General features: G+C 29.9%; 2 protein-coding genes across 5 annotated transcripts in view; both read left to right on the top strand.

Moving 5' to 3' along the window:
* Nucleotides 1-748: 748 nt before the first annotated feature.
* LOC126736685 (diuretic hormone receptor-like) overlaps nt 749-18,142 on the top strand; it is a 221,939-nt gene continuing 204,545 nt past the window's right edge. For 2 of the 4 annotated variants that reach the window (XM_050441185.1, XM_050441181.1), the window contains exon 1: nt 749-1,013. The gene's annotated coding sequence lies outside the window, so the exon portion shown is untranslated. The remainder of the gene's footprint in view (nt 1,014-18,142) is intronic. The other 2 variants (XM_050441183.1, XM_050441180.1) reach the window with 1 other exon arrangement.
* Nucleotides 10,878-11,603, top strand: LOC126736686 (uncharacterized). Its single transcript, XM_050441186.1, has 2 exons — nt 10,878-11,269; nt 11,372-11,603. The coding sequence occupies exons 1-2, from the start codon at nt 10,909-10,911 to the stop codon at nt 11,488-11,490; spliced, it is 480 nt and encodes a 159-aa protein (XP_050297143.1). The 5' UTR covers nt 10,878-10,908; the 3' UTR covers nt 11,491-11,603.

Raw genomic sequence — 18,142 nt, 5'->3', positions numbered from 1 at the left:
AAAATTGTTATAATTATATAAGTCAATAGATACTGCTCTTTCTGTTTTCATAAACTCTCTTGGACGAAACTTTGCAGATGACATGGAAAATTGTAGCAAACAAATAAGGAAGTTATTTAAATAAAAAAAAGCAATTGAAGTGACATTAAGCAGGAGAGAGTTCAGTACATAATCCAAAGACTAGCTTAAAATTTTAGTTAGTGGCAACACACAAAAAATTAATAAATACATTTTTTATCAATATTTTTACTTAAAATCTATTGTACAAAATTTAGTACTAATACGGTCTAAGTACCTTTTTATGTTGACCCCACTGAATTTTTGCAAACTGGGAGGTTCAAAAGTTACAGGCAGAACACTTAGGTTTAAGATGCATTGTACAACATTTTGTAGATAAATATTATTTAATCAGAGCTAAAATTCGCTATAAATAGGGAAAATGTGTATCAAAATCAAATATTTTATTCATTATTTTAACTTAGAAAGTTGGTTATCTATTTCAAAATAATTTGAGTGCTAAGGTCCTTTTCTTATTGACTACATTCAAAATGCAAAGAGGAGTTATCTTGTACTACGTTTTGTACAAAAATATTACGAAAATGTCGCTAAAAATCATTAATAGTCCGGACTACAAAATTAAGAATAATAACTTTTGGACCATAGCTTAAAATCGTAAATAATAACAAAAAGATAACGGCGCGGGTCAAGGTTCCGGTCAAACGACTTAGAAACAAACATAATCCATGCATTTTGTCCCTGATTAACTTGTAAACAGGAATTGTACTTTACACCATGCAATTTGCCTTAAGGGCTCCATTCATACGCACAAAACGGATTCGTTCACAATCGAACTAGTCCGCACTATAATAATAAAACTTGGATGTGACGGTCACTACGTCGGTATTGTCCGATTGGTGCGGGTTTATCGCGCCAAATTTAATATTGTGAAAAAGTGGATTTTGTGTTTTAGTGATTAAGTGACTTTCAGGGATGTTTACTAAAGTCCAAAACAGGTAATTGTCAATCATAATTGAGTTATTTTTAGTACAATTTACCGTGTTACATTGTATGCCAATTAATACCAATGTCACATAACATTAAAAAAATTGTATAGCGCCTTGCTTCCTTTAAATGATTTTTTTATTGTTAACACGGTACTCGTTTTAGAATTCCACTGTGTCGGTTTGGGATTATTTTTTTTATTGGGTTTGTCTTATTAATTAATTAAATTGGAAAACATGCTCAAGTTACCACTTACTTAATATGTGATTGTTTTGAAATTTTTTGAGTTTTTTTCTTGAAAGCACTTATTTTAAATAAAAATTAATAAATTTTCAATAAAGAGTCTATGACCTTTAGAATTTGTAATTTAACCCATAATTACATTTATAACCTTGATTAAAAGGCACATTCACACACAACAATTAATAAACCCTTCTCTTGCATGGTCACGATTAAATTTTAAACAAATATAATTCCAGTAGATTTATTTATTTATTTATTACTAAATTAATTAATTTATTTATTTCACTGCATTTTGCACGTTTTAATTGCAGGCGTATTCGATTAAATGGCCTATGAACGATTGTAAAAAAGATGAAAATTTTATGTTCGACTGATGGGGATGAAATATGAAATTTTTCATAAAATGGGAAATTACGTGGGATTGCAGTCATTTCCTCGCGATATAAAAAGGCGGAAATTAACGTGGAAATTTTTCTTATTTAAATTCTGTGACTTTTCGTAGAAGCTATTACGGTTATCGAAAAACTATTTAAATAACAGGAAAAAACCAGTGCTTTTTTGTAATGTCTCTATAATTAACATTTTTTGGTTTAATTACCGATATGGAGAAAACATTCATATTATTTAAATAGTAACTTAATTTAAATATAATTTAACATAAGAAGTAAATCATTTTATTGTCTTTGAATTATTTCGTTATGTTTGTACTTTAAATCACAAAAACATTTAAACAATAACTAAATAATACAATTGACTATAAGGGATTGAAGCTTTATCCCTATTAAGAATAGATTTTTGATTTTTGAAAATTGCTTACCTTTCTTATGCCTCTAATTTTCGATTGCTATCTATTTTTACAAAGTGGCCAGTATTTAAAACACATTCTTCCAAACCTAACTTTTCAACCTTCTCACATGAGCTATAGGCTCTTTAAATCTGACATGATTGATTTTCTTGTTTTTCCTATGTTCTTGTTATCACAATCTTTACAATTAATCTCATAGATCACGAGCTTTTTAATGGTCTATATATATTTTTATTAGTTATATATCTAAAAGTATTATTTGTTTCTTTTCTATAAATATTAGATTCCAATCAACTGTTATTTTTAATGACAAGAGTATCTAAGAATGGAAGTTGATTATTTGATTCTTTAAGGATAAGAGGGGCAATAACCAATGGCTGTACCGTTAAGTTGTGCAAAATAGAAATGGTTGTATTAAATAATATAATGACATGCACAGTTTTGTCTTATTATGTGAACTTATTATTTTCTATAAGTTCTATTAAATAATCCAAAGTTTCTGATATAGGAATGCTTGGGAGTTAAATTGCTGTACCAAAAAGTTTGAAATGTTATAAGATAAAGATCCTATAGTGGATACAATTGGTCTTATTTTATTACCAGGTTTATGAATTTTTTGTAGACAATATAATGTTGGAATTGTTGAGTTGGAAAGTATTAACTAGATTAGAGGAAACGAGGCTTTTGCTTATCATTGCCCATTCGTGACGTGGGAGTGATACGAATGAAAAAACATGTTAAGGTGGCTTTACATAAAGCAATTGATCTGTTTACCTTATAAACAATTGCAACGTTGTAAATTCTAAATTCTTTTTTCTAACTAAGGAGAGGAGCGCATTAAACTTATCATGGTTCTCTAAACCATGATACCTAGAAATTAATAATATTTAAATGAACCTTATTCCTAAATATTATACAGAATAAAAGGCTAAGATGTCGACGTTCTTGGAACCTCAACAGGTAATTTTTTCACTTTCCTTAATTTCTTCTTTTAAGAAACTGCATTAATCGGTTGAATATACAGCATCAAATACACGTAGAATATCGATTTTAACAATTGTAATAAGAGTTTTTCCTTAAATAAGCCTGCCCTCATTCCTTCAGATTTTTATGCAAAGTTACTAGAGCTAAATCGATTAATTTTCTAATTTCTCTCAAGCAATCGAAGTAAATTTTCCCTAAATTTTTCAGGCAATTGAATGCGATTAATTTAATATGTTTTTTGCTATATTGGAGGTTTTGGGACTTTTATTTTAAGAAGCTGTATTAATCGGTTAAATATACAACATCAAATTGACGTAGATTATTAATTCAACAATTGTAATGAGAATTTTTCCTTTAAAACTACCCTGATTCCTTTGGATTTTTATGTAAAGTTATCAAAACTAAATCGAGTAATTTTTGATTTCTCTCAAGCAGTTGGAGGCGATTTATGTTTTTTTTGCTAAATTGAAGGCTGTAGAACACTTCTTTTTCCTGTAACAAGCTGCATGGACCGGTAGAATATACAGCATCAAACGAATGTATACAATCAATTTAACAATAAAAGTGGAAATTTTGCCTGTAAATCTGTTTTGATTTCTTTACATTTTTACGTAATGTTGCCAGAATATAATTGAATAATTTTGTATTTCTCTCAGGTAGTCAAAGTGAAATTTTCTTTTTTCCAAGCAGTTGAAGGCAATTTATTTTTTGTTGGTAAATTGGAGGCTGTGAGACACTTTTTATTTCTTTTTACTTAATTTTAACGTAAAATTATCAAAATTAAATCGAGTATTTTTTTATTTCTCTAAGACACTTGATGGTAATTTATATTTTTTGCTAAATTTCAGGCTCTGAGATACTTTCCCTTATAACCAATCGATCGAATATAAACCATCAAATGGACGTCAAATATTAATTTAACTATAATAATAGGAATTTTGCTTGCAAATCTGCCTTGACCCCTTCAGCTTTTCGAGGCAGCCAAAGTCATTTTTTCCAGACATATTTTGCTATTTGATAATCCTTCATAAAATATTAATTTAAAGAAATATAAGCCTTGGATAAAAAATAGATATTTTTATTCAAATTAAATATTTATTTAGCATTAAACCTTTATTAAATATAAATCAGACAGATTTATTATTATTAAAAAAAAGTAACGAAAAGCTAATCTCCGTCAAACACCATGCAAATATATAAATAACGCAACCAAGTTCCACGTTACAATCAGTATCAGCCCGACCATGAATCACATTATAATCATAGGTCTTACCATAACTTCTCTGCTGCAAACCACGTTTGCAGACGATACCACTTTAATTCCTGATGACACTACTTTGATTCCTGATGATACCACTTTGATTCCTGATGACACCACTTTAATTCCTGATGACACCACTTTGATTTCCGATGACACCACTTTAATTCCTGATGATACCACTTTGATTCCCGACGATGATAACAATTGCGAAAAATGGCCCTGTGCTGCCACCCTGTGTTTAAATGTATTCCCGTGCCCTCGTGGTACTACTTTGGTCGGCGGACGGGGCTATTGTGGATGTTGTAATGAATGTGTTACCCCACGTAAGTATTTTAAGGGAGGAATATTGTATTTGTTTTAAATTTTTGTTTTGTTTTTAGAGTTAGGTGATTCGTGTTACGAAGACGGTATTACTAGACTGCCTACCTGTGGTAAACGGCTAAAATGTGACATAAGGACCAGGACTTGTGTGCAGAGATGGATAAAGTGGAAAAAATAATGTGAAATCATTTATGATGCTTCGCATGCTCTTATGTATATAAATATTAATGCCTTATATGTATTATGTTATGTGCCTATGTGAGCAAACTAATAAAGATTATATATACGCAATTTTGTTTTTCAGTTTTTACTAATAAAAGAGTTAGAGGGTCATAGTCCAAAAACTAAGAACGTTTGAGAACTATCATCTTTGGTAAATTTTTCACAAAGAATTCAGATACTGTAGGTTTTAGTTAAATGTCTCTTGTATTTGATATGACGATGACCCATAACTAGGTTTTAAAAGTGATATTTCAGAGACTTTAACAAATACCATCTCTTCAATAATAGGAATTAATTAAGGCATCAAATCTCTTTAAAACATTAAAATACATACCTATAGATTATTGATATTTGGTAAAAACCTCAAAATTGGGTCATATTCGACCTCAAATTTCAAGTAACGTTCAATTTTTGTGTCATTTTAAAGTGCCATATTTTTGAAACTAAAAAAACCTACAATTTTTCAATAGTACCAATCGATTTAAAACATCTTGAACTATATAGAGCCTTAAGAAATAAAAAATCATCCATTTTTACTACCAAATTTATTGATTTTCTTTCAAAAAATCAAAGTTAATCCATTTTTACTACCAATTTTGGTTAATTGCTCATAAGGGATTCAGATATTTTAGATTTTGGTTATAAGTCTTTCGGCCAGTTTATACAATTCAAATTCTATGGATTCGGCATATCGTAAACCAGCATTAAAATAAATATTTGGAAATAGTTTTTCCCTAAAAAAATGCTAGCCAGAGTTGAATTTAGACGTTTTTAAAATATTCCCGATAATAATTAAACAAGCATATTAAAAATATTAATCATTTTAGTAATATTACATAAAGGGTACAATATGTCCTCCGTTTTATTCAAAACATAAATTAATACGTTCCTGCAAACTTCTTTTGAGCAAAAGCATCTCTTATTCTCTGCTCCATGTCTACTGTCGTTATAGGTGGGTTTCTATAAGTAACATCTTTTTTAAAACCCCCTAAAATAAATCTAATTTTGTTAAGTCAGGCGATCTGGCTGGCCAATCAAATGGTCCATTCCTTCCAATCCATTCTCCTTAAAGGTCCCTCAAATTAACGACGACTTTATTAAGGGTTGTGATGGCGATGTATATTATACTTATAATATTAATGAAAAAGTTACGATAATTAATAATAATATTACCTATTTAATATTTAAATATGCCCCTATGTTCTAATTATCACAATCTTTTCAATTAATCTCTTAGATCCCGGACTTTTCATTAGTCTTCGTTAAATTTTTTGGGTTTAATCAAAGTTTTTTTAACTTGGAGCCTATGTGTCTTTTTATAAATTTTTATTAGTTATGAATCTTAGAGTATTATTTATAAATATCAAATTCCAATCGACTATTATTTTTGATGACATAGGTATCTAAAAATGGAAGTTGGTTATTTGATTCTCGTTTTACAAAATTTTTGATAATGCATTTGCCTTTGCGAAACTTTTTTGTGATAACATATCATAATCAAACTTATTGAAATGTATTATTTTCATTTAACTCAAAACGCTTCATGCAGCTCTGCTAGAAAGTAAGAGGGGCAATAACCAATGGATGTACCGTCTAGTTGTGCAAAATAGAAATGCTTGTTGTATAATAAAATATTTTCTGACATGCACAGTTTTGTTAATATTTACTTCTCGGATATTATCAAAAATATTACTTTCTATAAGTTCTATTAGATAATCCAAAGTTTCTGGTATAGGAATGCTTGGGAGTTAAATTGCTGTACCAAAAACTTTGAAATGTTATAAGATAAAGATCCTATATTGGTCTTATTTTATTACCAGGTTTATGAATTTTTTATAGGTAATATAATGTTGGAATTGTTGAGTTGGAAAGTATTAACTAAATTAGAGGAAACGAGGCTTTTGCTTATCATTGCCCAATCGTGACGTGGGAGTGATATGCATGCAAAAACATGTTAAGGTGGCTTTACATAAAGCAATTGATCTGTTTACCTGCCAAACAATTCCAACGTTGTAAATTCTTTTTTTAGAGGAAAAAATTAATCAATAAATTTTAATTGATGCTTAAGCGTTAAATTCTATGCTTTATATTTATTACCGAGTAATGGTGACTAAAAATAATTTTTTTTATTGGACAAAATCAACTTTTTTTAAATATTTGTAATGTTGACCTGGTTTAGGATTTGCCGGTACATTTTAGGACCCTGATATAATTTTAATATATGAATGTTTTGAAAGTATAATATATTACTTTTTACTAACTAAAGAGCAAAGCATATTATAACTCATCATGGTTCTCTAAAGCATGATACCTAGAAATGATTAATATTTAAATGAACCTTATTCCTGAATATTATAGAGGATCCTACAATAGCGGATCGGTATTCCATATATCCTAAAAGGTTAACATTTTCTAACCTCCTAAAACTTTTGGGGACGTGATAGCGCTTGTCTCGAAAATATATTGAAATATACAGATGTGAATGAATCTTTATGTTTTTTTTTCTAGTTAGAGGTGAAAGGAAATTTGAACCACCAGATTTTTAATGCATCAAAAATGACTTTAAAAGAAAAAAAAATTAACTTTCCAGATAAAACTATAAGTAAAAACACTTTATTTTTTTTTAAACATTTTATCAGATTTGTTTTATCCAGTCAGTCCTTAAAAGAATATTAAGTTTAACGATCCATAATACACCAAAAGTGCCTCAAAAAAAATCATTTGATTTTTCCAGGCAGAATTTTATTTTGCCAGCGTTTTTCCCAGGTAGTGGTACAAGGAAGTTTGACCCAATAGATCTCTAGTGCATGCATATAGACTTTAAAAAGAAAATGTTATTTGATTCTTCCAGGCAGTTGAATATGATTTTCCAGCTCTTTCTACTCTTCTAGGCAATTGGATACATTTTCCAGGGTTCCAAGACAATCTGCCTTTGTGTAGCAACTTAACTTAAATAATCTCCAATTCATCTACAATTACTCATCAAATACCCGGAAGGAAATACTTTGATTCTTCCAGGCAGTCAAAAGATTCTTCCATGATTTCAGAGTTTTAAATAAATTTAATTTGGATTTCAAGGTAAGTCCTCACTTTAAAATCCAATATCTCAAAAACTAGTAGAAGCATTCCCATAAAATAAAAAAAATAGATTAAACGAAGTATTCTTAACAATTTTTATTAAAGGTTTACTTAAGTTCAAGTGATCATTTCAAATATATTTAACGTTTTATCCAGTGATGACTTTAAAGTCCAATATCTGAAGAATTAGTCAAAGCATTTGCATGAGATGAATAGAATTAGATTAAGAGAAGTATTTTTAATTATTTTTATTTAAGATTTACGTCAATTCATTTAAGAATATCTTTAAGTGCCTGGAAGAATTTTTTAAAATTATTCCAGGCAATTAAATGCATTTTTCCAGGCTTCTAGAGTTAAAAAAAATTAATTTTGATTTTCAATGAAATTACTCACTTTAAAATTCAATATCTTAAAAAGTAGCAGAAGCGTTTCTATAAATCAAAAAAAAGATATTAAAGGAAGTACTCTTAACAATTTTTATTTAAGGTTTACTTTAATTTAAGCAATAATTTTAAAAATATTTAACTTTTTACCCAGTGATGACTTTAAAGTCCAATATCTGAAGAATTAGCCTAAGCATTTGCATGAAATAAATAGAATTAGATTAAGAGAAGTATTTTTAATCATTTTTATTTAAAATTTAGGTGAATTCATTTAAAAATATTTTTAAGTGCCTGGAAGAAATTTTTAACTTATTCCAGGCAATTAAATGCATTTTTCTAGGCTTCCAGAGTTGAAAAAAAAAAATAAGTTTGATTTTCAATGAAATTACTCACTTTAAAATTCAATATCTCAAAAACTAGCAAAACCATATCTATAAATCAAAAAAATATATATTAAAGGAAGTATTCTTAACATTTTTTAATAAAGGTTTACTTTATTTTAAATGATAATTTTAAATATATTTAACTTTTTATCTAGTGAAGACTTTAGAGTCCAATATCTGAAGAATTAGTCAAAGCATGTGCATGAAATAAATAAAATTATATTAACAGAAGTATTTTTAATAATTTGTAATTAAGATTCACCTCAATCCATTTAAAAATTTTTTTAAGTGCCTGAAAGAAAGTTTTAAAATTATTCCAGGCAGTCAAATGCATTATTTCAACATTCCATATTTTTGAAGCTTCTTGCAGATACCCATTAGGGGAAATGATAGAGGATATGATTTTCAGATGGAACTATAAATAAACGCCTGGAAAAATAAAGTTCTTTTCAGGATTTCAATTTCAATTTGCAATATTGATTTGGTTTAGGATTTGCCGATACATTTCAGAACACTGACATAATTTTAATATATAAAGGTTTTGAAAGTATATATTACTTTTTACTGAGGAGAGGAGCGTATTAAACTCATCATGGTTCTCTAAAGCATGATACCTAGAAATGATTAATATTTAAATGAACCTTATTCCTAAATATTATACAATATCCCGCAATAGTGCGTCGGTATTCCATACATCCTAAAAAAAAGGTTAACATTTTCTCTTAAAACTTTTGGGGACGTGATAGCGCTTGTCTCGAAAATATATTGAAATATACAGGTGTGGCGATATAAACGCTATTTTTTTAAAATGGAGTGCCATTCTATTTATTTCATTTTTGGGACTATCTTAGGCTACTTAGTATATGCATTAAATATGGACGGCTTGGAACCTGCAATTTTTTCTTTTAAGAAACTGCATCAATCGGTTGAATATGTAGCATCGAATACACGTAGAATATCAACGCAACAATTGTAATAAGTGTTTTACCTTAAATAAGCCTGCCCTCATTCCTTTAGATTTTTATGCAAAGTTACTAGAGCTAAATCGATTAATTTTCTAATTTCTCTCAAGCAATCGAAGTAGATTTTCCTTTTTTTCCAGGCAATTGAAGGCAATTTAAGTTTTTTGCTAAATCGAAGGCTCTGGAACACTTTTTGTTTTAAGAAACCGAACCAATCGGTCGAATATACAGCATCAAATAAATGTGGGAATTTCGCCTGTAAATTTGTCTTTAGATTTTTACGAAAAGTTTCCTAAATTAAATTGAGTAATTTTTTGATATCTCTTAGGCAGTCGATGTGAATTTTTTCCTTTTTTCCAGGCACTCTAAAGCTGATATTTATGTTTTTTGCTATATTAGAGGCTGTAAGGCACTTCTTTTTCCTGTAACAAGCTGTATGAACCGGTTGAATATACAGCATCAAACAAATGTATACAATCAATTTAACAATAAAAAAGGAAATTTTTCCTGTAAACCTGTTTTGATTCCTTTAAATTTTTACGTAATGTTGCCAGAATATAATCGAATAATTTTGTATTTCTCTCAGGTAGTCGAAGTGAAAATTTTTTTTTCCAAGCAGTTGAGGGCAATTTATTTTTTATTGATAAATTGAAGGCACTTCTTTTTTCTTATAACAAACTGCATCAATCGGTCTAATATACAGCATCAAGTGGACGTAGAGCATCAATTTAACAATTATAGTGTGAATTTTGCCTGAAAACCGGTACTGATACGTTTAGATTTTTACGTAACATTACCAGAATTAAGTCGAGTATTTTTTTATTTCTCTAAGACACTTGACGGTAATTTATATTTTTTGCTAAATTTCAGAGACATCTTTCCTTATAACCAATCGATCGAATATAAACCATCAAATGGATGTCAAATATTACTTCAACAATAATAATAGGAATTTTGCTTGCAAATCTGCCTTGGCCCCTTCAGCTTTTCGAGGCAGCCAAAGTCATTTTTTCCAGACATATTTTGCTATTTAATAATCCTTCATAAAATATTAATTTAAAGAAACATAAGCCTTGGAGAAAAAACAGATATTTTTATTCAAATTGAATATTTATCTAGCATTAAAAATCCATTATTAAATATGAATCAGACATATTTATTATTATTAAAAAAAACGTAACGAAAAGCTAATCTCCGTCAAACACCATACAAATATATAAATAACGCAACCAAGTTCCACGTTACAATCAGTATCAGCCCGACCATGAATCACATTATAATCATAGGTCTTACCATAACTTCTCTGTTGCAAACCACGTTTGCAGACGATACCACTTTAATTCCTGATGACACCACTTTGATTCCTGATGACACCATTTTGATTCCTGATGACACCACTTTAATTCCTGATGACACCACTTTGATTCCTGATGACACCACTTTGATTCCTGATGACACCACTTTAACTCCTGATGATACCACTTTGATTCCCGACAATGATAACAATTGCGAAAGATGGCCCTGTGCTGCCACTCTGTGTTTAAATGTATTCCCGTGCCCTCGTGGTACTACTTTGGTCGGCGGACGGGGCTATTGTGGATGTTGTAATGAATGTGTTACCCCACGTAAGTATTTTAAGGGAGGAATATTGGATTTTAAGGAATTTTAAGGAGTAGTTTTTTTGAATTTTAAGGAGTAGTTTTTTTAAATTTTTGTTTTGTTTTTAGAGTTGGGTGATTCGTGTTACGAAGACGGTATTACTAGACTGCCTACCTGTGGTAAACGGCTAAAATGTGACATAAGGACCAGGACTTGTGTGCAGAGATGGATAAAGTGGGAAAAATAATGTGAAATCATGTATGATGCTTCGCATGCTCTTATGTATATAATTATTAATGCCTTATATGTATTATGTTATGTGCCTATGAGAGTAAACAAATAAAGAATATATATACGCAATTTTGTTTTTCAGTTTTTACGAATAAAAAAGTTAGAGGGTCATAGTCCAAAAACTAAGAACGTTTGAGAACTATCATCTTTGGTAAATTTTTCACAAGAATTCAGATACTCTAGGTTTTAGTTAAATGTCTCATGTATTTGATATGACGATCACCCATAACTAGGTTTTAAAAGTGATATTTCAGAGACTTTACAAATACCATCTTTTCAATAATAGGAATCAATTAAGGCATCAAATCTCTTGAAAATATTAAAATACATACCTATAAATTATTGATATTTGGTAAAAACCTCAAAATTGTGTCATTTTCGACCTCAAATTTCTAGTAACGTAAAATTTTTGTGTCATTTTAAAGTGCCATATTTTTGAAACTAAAAAAACCTAAATTTTTTCAATAGTACTAATCGATTTAAAACATCCTGAACTATATAGAACCTTAAGAAATAAAAAATCATACATTTTCATGCAAATCAAAGTTAATCCATTTTTACTACCAATTTTGATTAATTGTTCATAAGGGATTCAGATATTTTAGATTTTGGTTGTAAGTCTTTTCATACATACAATTCAAACGTATAAAAAAAAATTAGTTTCCTAGAAAATAACCTTAATTTGACCTTAATGTGGTCACTTTGAAGTGTCATATCTTAGAAAATAAATAAGTTATGCCTATAACCTATTGATTGGGCTTAAATTAAATATTTAGAACTAGTTTTTCTTTAAAAAAATGCCAGAGTTGAATTTCGACGTTTTTAAAATATTCCCGATAATAATTAAACAAGCATATTAAAAATATTAATCATTTTATTAATATTATATCAAGGGTTCAATAGGTCCTTTGTTTTATTCAAAACATAAATTAATACGTTCCTGCAAACTTCTTTCTACTTCACGTAACATTTGTGGAGTTACTTGAGCAAAAGCATCTCTTATTCTCTGCTCCATGTCTACTGCCGTTGTAGGTGGATTTCTATAAGCTACTTCTTTTTTAAAATCCTATATGAAAAAATCAAATTTTGTTAAGTCAGGCAATCTGGCAGGCCAATGAAGTGGTCCAATCCATTTTCCTTAAAGGTCCCTCAAATTAACGACGATAGAGTTGACTTTATTAAGGGTTTTGCGGAAAAAAAAATTATGATTATGGAAAGCGGATGATCAGACTGCTGCATCCATCATAATATGAAAATATGAAAATTTCTGGATTTCTAATGAGTTTGCTTAATAGGTGTTATATGGCATATTACGGTTTTTATTTGATGAGGTTATTCCTATTTGTTTTCAAGGTATTGAACTTTAAAGTCACCTTTGGGCTCTATTATTCTTAGACGTTGCTAAAGAATACTGATATCTAAGTATATTCTATGATTGGTTTACACTTATATAATTTTTTTTATATAAGTTTGTTATTGTTCCTGATTTTTGTTTGATGAAAATATTTTTATTAGATTTTTTGTATTAAGATTTTAGGTACTTGATGTAATTTAGTGACGTACACTTAGCTGCCTGGCATTCCCATTTATTTTTCCAGGCAGTTGAGACGGCGTCGCAGATTAACCTCAAGAATGCGGAATAAAAAAAATTGCTCGTGTCCAAAATTTCATTTTTAATTTAGCCAGTTGAGATGACTTAACAGATATGCCTTAACTGCCTTAATCTGTGATGTTGTCTCGACTACCTAAATAATGGAATAAACAAAAATTTATGGAATTCCAGGCAGTTAAACCTACGTCCCAGAATTACATAAAGTGTCTCGATATAACGTAAAAATGGTCCTCCAACTGCCTGGATATATAAAAAAATATGTATTAATGGTCCTAAATAACAAAATACATTTATAGTCAAGAATAAAAATACTGTAATTTCAGGCAATCAAGTGTTTTCTCTTTATTGTTTAAGGCATTTTACGTAGTTGCGCACCATTGTCTCGACTGCCTGAAATTAAAAGAGAATATGTGGGATCCCAGATGGTTAGGCTTATGTTATGAAGTTACTTCAACTGTGTGAAAGAAATAATAAAGTCTGGGATTTCAGGCGGTTAAGGTTACGTCATGGAGTTACTTCAAGTGCCTGCAATTACAAAAATATTATCTTAACTACCTTTAATAATAATTTTTTTTCTTTAATCACAGGCAGTTTTTTTATTTTTTTTATTCCAAGCACTTGACAGAATAATTTTGACTTTTATTATTTAAGGCACTTGATATAATTAAATAAATGTTCATTTAATGATTAAAATAATAATTCATTTAAAAGTTCACTGACATTTAAAAAAAAATGTGTAGGAGCTCCGTCCTGTTGAAACCACATTCGGTTTCTAGTAATTAATAAAATATTCGCAAGTCAACTAAGCAATTAATTTGTAAGAACTGAAGGTAGATTTCTCTGATAGGATGACCATTAAAAAGATAGAGACTCAATCAATTGATCGAATAAAGGATTCAAACATTTTAGATTTTGGTTCTAAGTCTATCGGCCATTCATACAATTCAAAGATATAGAAAAAAAAGGGTTTCCTAGAAAATAATCTTAATTTGACCCTAATGTAGTCACTTTGAAGTGCCATATCTTAGAAACTAAAACACGCGTTCGCCAATGTAACCAATCGATTCAACCAGCATTAAAATAAATACTTGGAATTAGTTTTTCCCTAATTTGCTTAGTTTTGCCAAAGTTGAATTTAGTCATTTTTAAAATATGCCTAAAGGCATATTAAAAATATTAGTCATTGTGTATGTCCTTCGTTTTATCCAAAACATAAATTAATCCTACAAACTTTTTTTTTGCTTCATTTAACATTTGTGAAATTACATGAGCATCTCGTATTCTCTGCTCTATGTCTACTGCCGTTGTAGGTGGATTTCTATAAACAACTTCTTGAATGTCACTACTTGTCGCTTGCCGGAAATATTAAATAAACCGTTGAAGTTGTTTTTATATTTTAGTTTGGTATGCAAGTTTTGTTTTACTCACCTATTTTAATTACTTAAAGGGGTTATTTTGAAAATCATAAACTTTCTTAATAAAAGTCAGATAATATTAATATTTATTTATTTTTAGCAATACAGCCCAACAATATAAACCATTTACAGAGCCAAAGGTTACAATAATGTTTTAACAATTTTTAAGATATAATAAAGACATACATAAATTAAAACTTAAATACTTGCCGCGACATCATAGTATAAACTATGTTGTAACAATTTATAGCAACAATTTTAAGCTTCCTATATAAAAATAAGCAACCACAAACTATAAACACCGTATACCTAAATCTCAAAGAGAGAAAAAAAACATAAACAATACAAACAGCAAAGTTAATTGGATAATACCAAAAACACTCTTACAACTTCAGTACCGGAGCATACAAATAAATCATAATATTGTGAGACTCTATTAGCGTTATTGCACATTACATACAGGTGTGAATATAAGAGTATATTCGTATTTGCCTTGGTACAGTAAAATGTTTTAGTATTCCTAGAATTTAATCGTGGTACACAAAAATTTAATTTATCTAGCAATTCAGAACAGTCAATATCCCCGCGCAGAATTCTATGCAACAACACAACTGAGGCTTTGTTTCTCCTGAATTCAAGTGATTCCACGGAGAATCGAGTTAAAAGCAGATTATATGAAATGCTCTGTGGAGGGTAAAGACCATCAACCTGAAAGGTATATATCCTTAAGAAACTTTCGTTGAACTTTTTCCATCGAATACTTGAATGAATTTCATAGTAAGGGCTCCATTTAACAGAAGCGTATTCAAGTTTAGAACGTACAAAGATAGAAAATAATGTTTTTATTGCTTCTATGTTATTAAAACCCCGACAGTTGCGTACTATAAAGCCCAGTGCCCTACCAGCGCGATCAGAGACAGACTCCACCTGATCCACAAATGTTAATTTAGGGTCAAAGAGTACACCCAAATCCAAAAAGGGATTTACACCGATCTAGATTTGTTGATAAACTATATTTAAATTCAATTGGATTTTTTTTTCCGTGAAAAAGTAGGCACTTTACATTCCGAGACATTAAGATTTAAATTGTTTTTAGTGCACCACAAACCAATACAATTCAAGTCGCTCTGCAGAGAATAACAATCATTTATGTTTTCGATAGTGGAAAATATCTTGAGGTCATCGGCAAAGAGGAGTTTCTTATTGATAAGGGTAGTATATAAATCATTTTTAAATACCAGAAAGAATAACGGTCCCAAGTTAGAGCAGTGTGGCACCCCCGAAGATGCAATATATTTATGTGAACGAAAGCCCCTGTGAAAAACATATTGTTTTCTGCCTAACAGATAACTTTCAAATAAAGAGTTAAAATCAGAGGAAAAACCATAGCTTTAAAGTTTTTTTAAGGGAAGACTATGATCCAATCGATCAAAAGCCTTAGAAAAATCCAGGTAAATTATTTCTACTTTGCTTTGTTTGTCCAATGCTTCCGCTATACAGTGACCACCTAAAGTTCCGCATAAATTCGATAAAAATTAGAGACATGATTTTTTGAGAAAACGCTCGGACCTGTCGATTTTTATTTTAAGTTGCATATTATTTCACATAAAAAAAGATATGTCGTCATCGGTCATTTTTTTAAATGGAATGCTATATTTTTATTGCATTTATGAAATATAGGCGAAATTCTAAACAAGTTTCGTATAACACACCTTAGAACAACATCTTAAAACAACTTAACTCAAACTAAGTACGTCTATTTACAAATTAAGATAAAATGGAGGATAAAATGTTTATAAACTGTGAAAACTCTTATTAATGTATCAAGTGTTCCCCCATTTACTTCTTGGCAGAAAGCAAGACGGTTTACAAACTCATGTAAAACACTATCAATTACTTCGGGTGATATACGTCTAATTTCATATTTAATTCAATTTTTCAAATCTTCTACGTTGTTTGGCTTCTCAATATAAACTTTACTTTTCAGATACCCCCATAGAAAATAGTCGCAGGGATTTGGGTCTGGTGACCTGGATAAGATCTTCTTGAAGAAAATTCAAATAGCGTTGTCCTGTTGAGTTTTCTTCGAAAAAGTATGGCCCTACTTTATTTTCCACGATACCAGCCTAAACATTAATAGATTTACGGTACTGTGTATGAGCCTCAGTTGCCCAGTAAGGATTTGACACTGACCAGTACCGACAATTTTGTCGATTTACGACACCGTTTAAACAAAAATTTGCTTCATACGAAAACAAAACTCGTAACACAAACTGACGGTTATTATTGCAAATGTTCATCATTTGCTCGCAAAATTGGACGATCCTGATCCAATCTTCGATCAGGATCGTCCTCATTTAATTCGTGTATTAGTCTTATTTTAAGATCTTTTAAGATGCGTCTTACTGACGTTCTGACTATATTATTATCAACTGAAATTTGTGAAGTTGCATTGTTTGGATTTTCTTCGACGGAGAGCAGAACGTTTAATTTTGTTCCTTCAAAAATGTTTGGACGACCTGATCTTGGCAAATCCCTAACATGACCTGAAATTATGAATTTGCGCTCTATTCTACTAAATGTTGACTGAGAAATAGGATGGTTTGGGTATTTGGCATTAAACAGTTCACTTACTTTTTTTTTGCGTGCGCACTCGATCCACGTACCCTAGCATCATCAAAATTTTAATTCGTTGGGTTTCCGTTAAATTAGCCATAATTTATTCTGATAAAAACTACTAATTTTCGAACTGACAGTGACATTCGAAAATGGAGATTCTTTACAAGTGCAATCATGGAAATAGAAACAATTGGCAGTGTTAATAAGATTATTTTTATCCTCGATTTTACCTTAATTTGTAAATAGACGTACTTATTTGTTTTCTTGTTATTTAAATGTAAATATTTCGGAAACAGTTGAGTTTTGAGAGATGTGTCATACGAAACTTGCTTGGAATTTTGCTATATTTCATATATGCAATAAAAAAATAAAATTCCTTTTAAAAAAATGACCGATGACGTCATATCTTTTTTTTTGTTTCAACCCTGTATACAAAAATTTATGTGAAATAATGGGCAACTTAAAATAAAAATTGACGAGTCCGAGCGTTTTCTCAAAAAATCATGCCTCTAATTTTTATCGAATTTATGCGGAACTTTACTCACTGTATACTGAGTTACAAGGGTCAAATTTGTAACCCTTAATCTTCCTTTTAAAAATTATTGGTATATTTGAGGCATAAACTGTGACAAAGGGTTTGAATCATAGCGATTGCAGCTCAAAGTATTTTGAGGAGTCTTGGTCGTCTATGAACAGGAGAAATATTATTTTACGATTTTCTCTGGTGACTGAATTGAAACTAGTATTCTGGTAACCCGTTAATAGTGTCTTAATCGGCTTTGGTTACTATTTTTTTAAACTTGCAACCCCTTATTAGGCTCATGTAACGCTTAAGGCATATTGCCTTTTTTTATAATTATCTTCAATTTATGGCTATTAAAATAAATAAAATCTCAATTAGTCAATTGTTATTCCTTGAGAGGAAATCCATGTAGCAGCAGTAGCAGGTTAAATTCCCTTAT

This window comes from Anthonomus grandis, chromosome 5 (assembly GCF_022605725.1).
Source record: "Anthonomus grandis grandis chromosome 5, icAntGran1.3, whole genome shotgun sequence".
Taxonomy (NCBI): Eukaryota; Metazoa; Arthropoda; class Insecta; order Coleoptera; family Curculionidae; genus Anthonomus; species Anthonomus grandis.
This window is presented reverse-complemented; position numbering and strand designations above follow the sequence as displayed.

Coding starts and splice junctions, on each gene's coding strand:
- LOC126736686 (XM_050441186.1), top strand. CDS start 10,909: ATGAATCACATTATAATCATAGGTCTTACCATAACTTCTCTGTTGCAA. Junction 11,270..11,371: donor TAATGAATGTGTTACCCCAC/GTAAGTATTTTA, acceptor TTTTGTTTTTAG/AGTTGGGTGATTCGTGTTAC.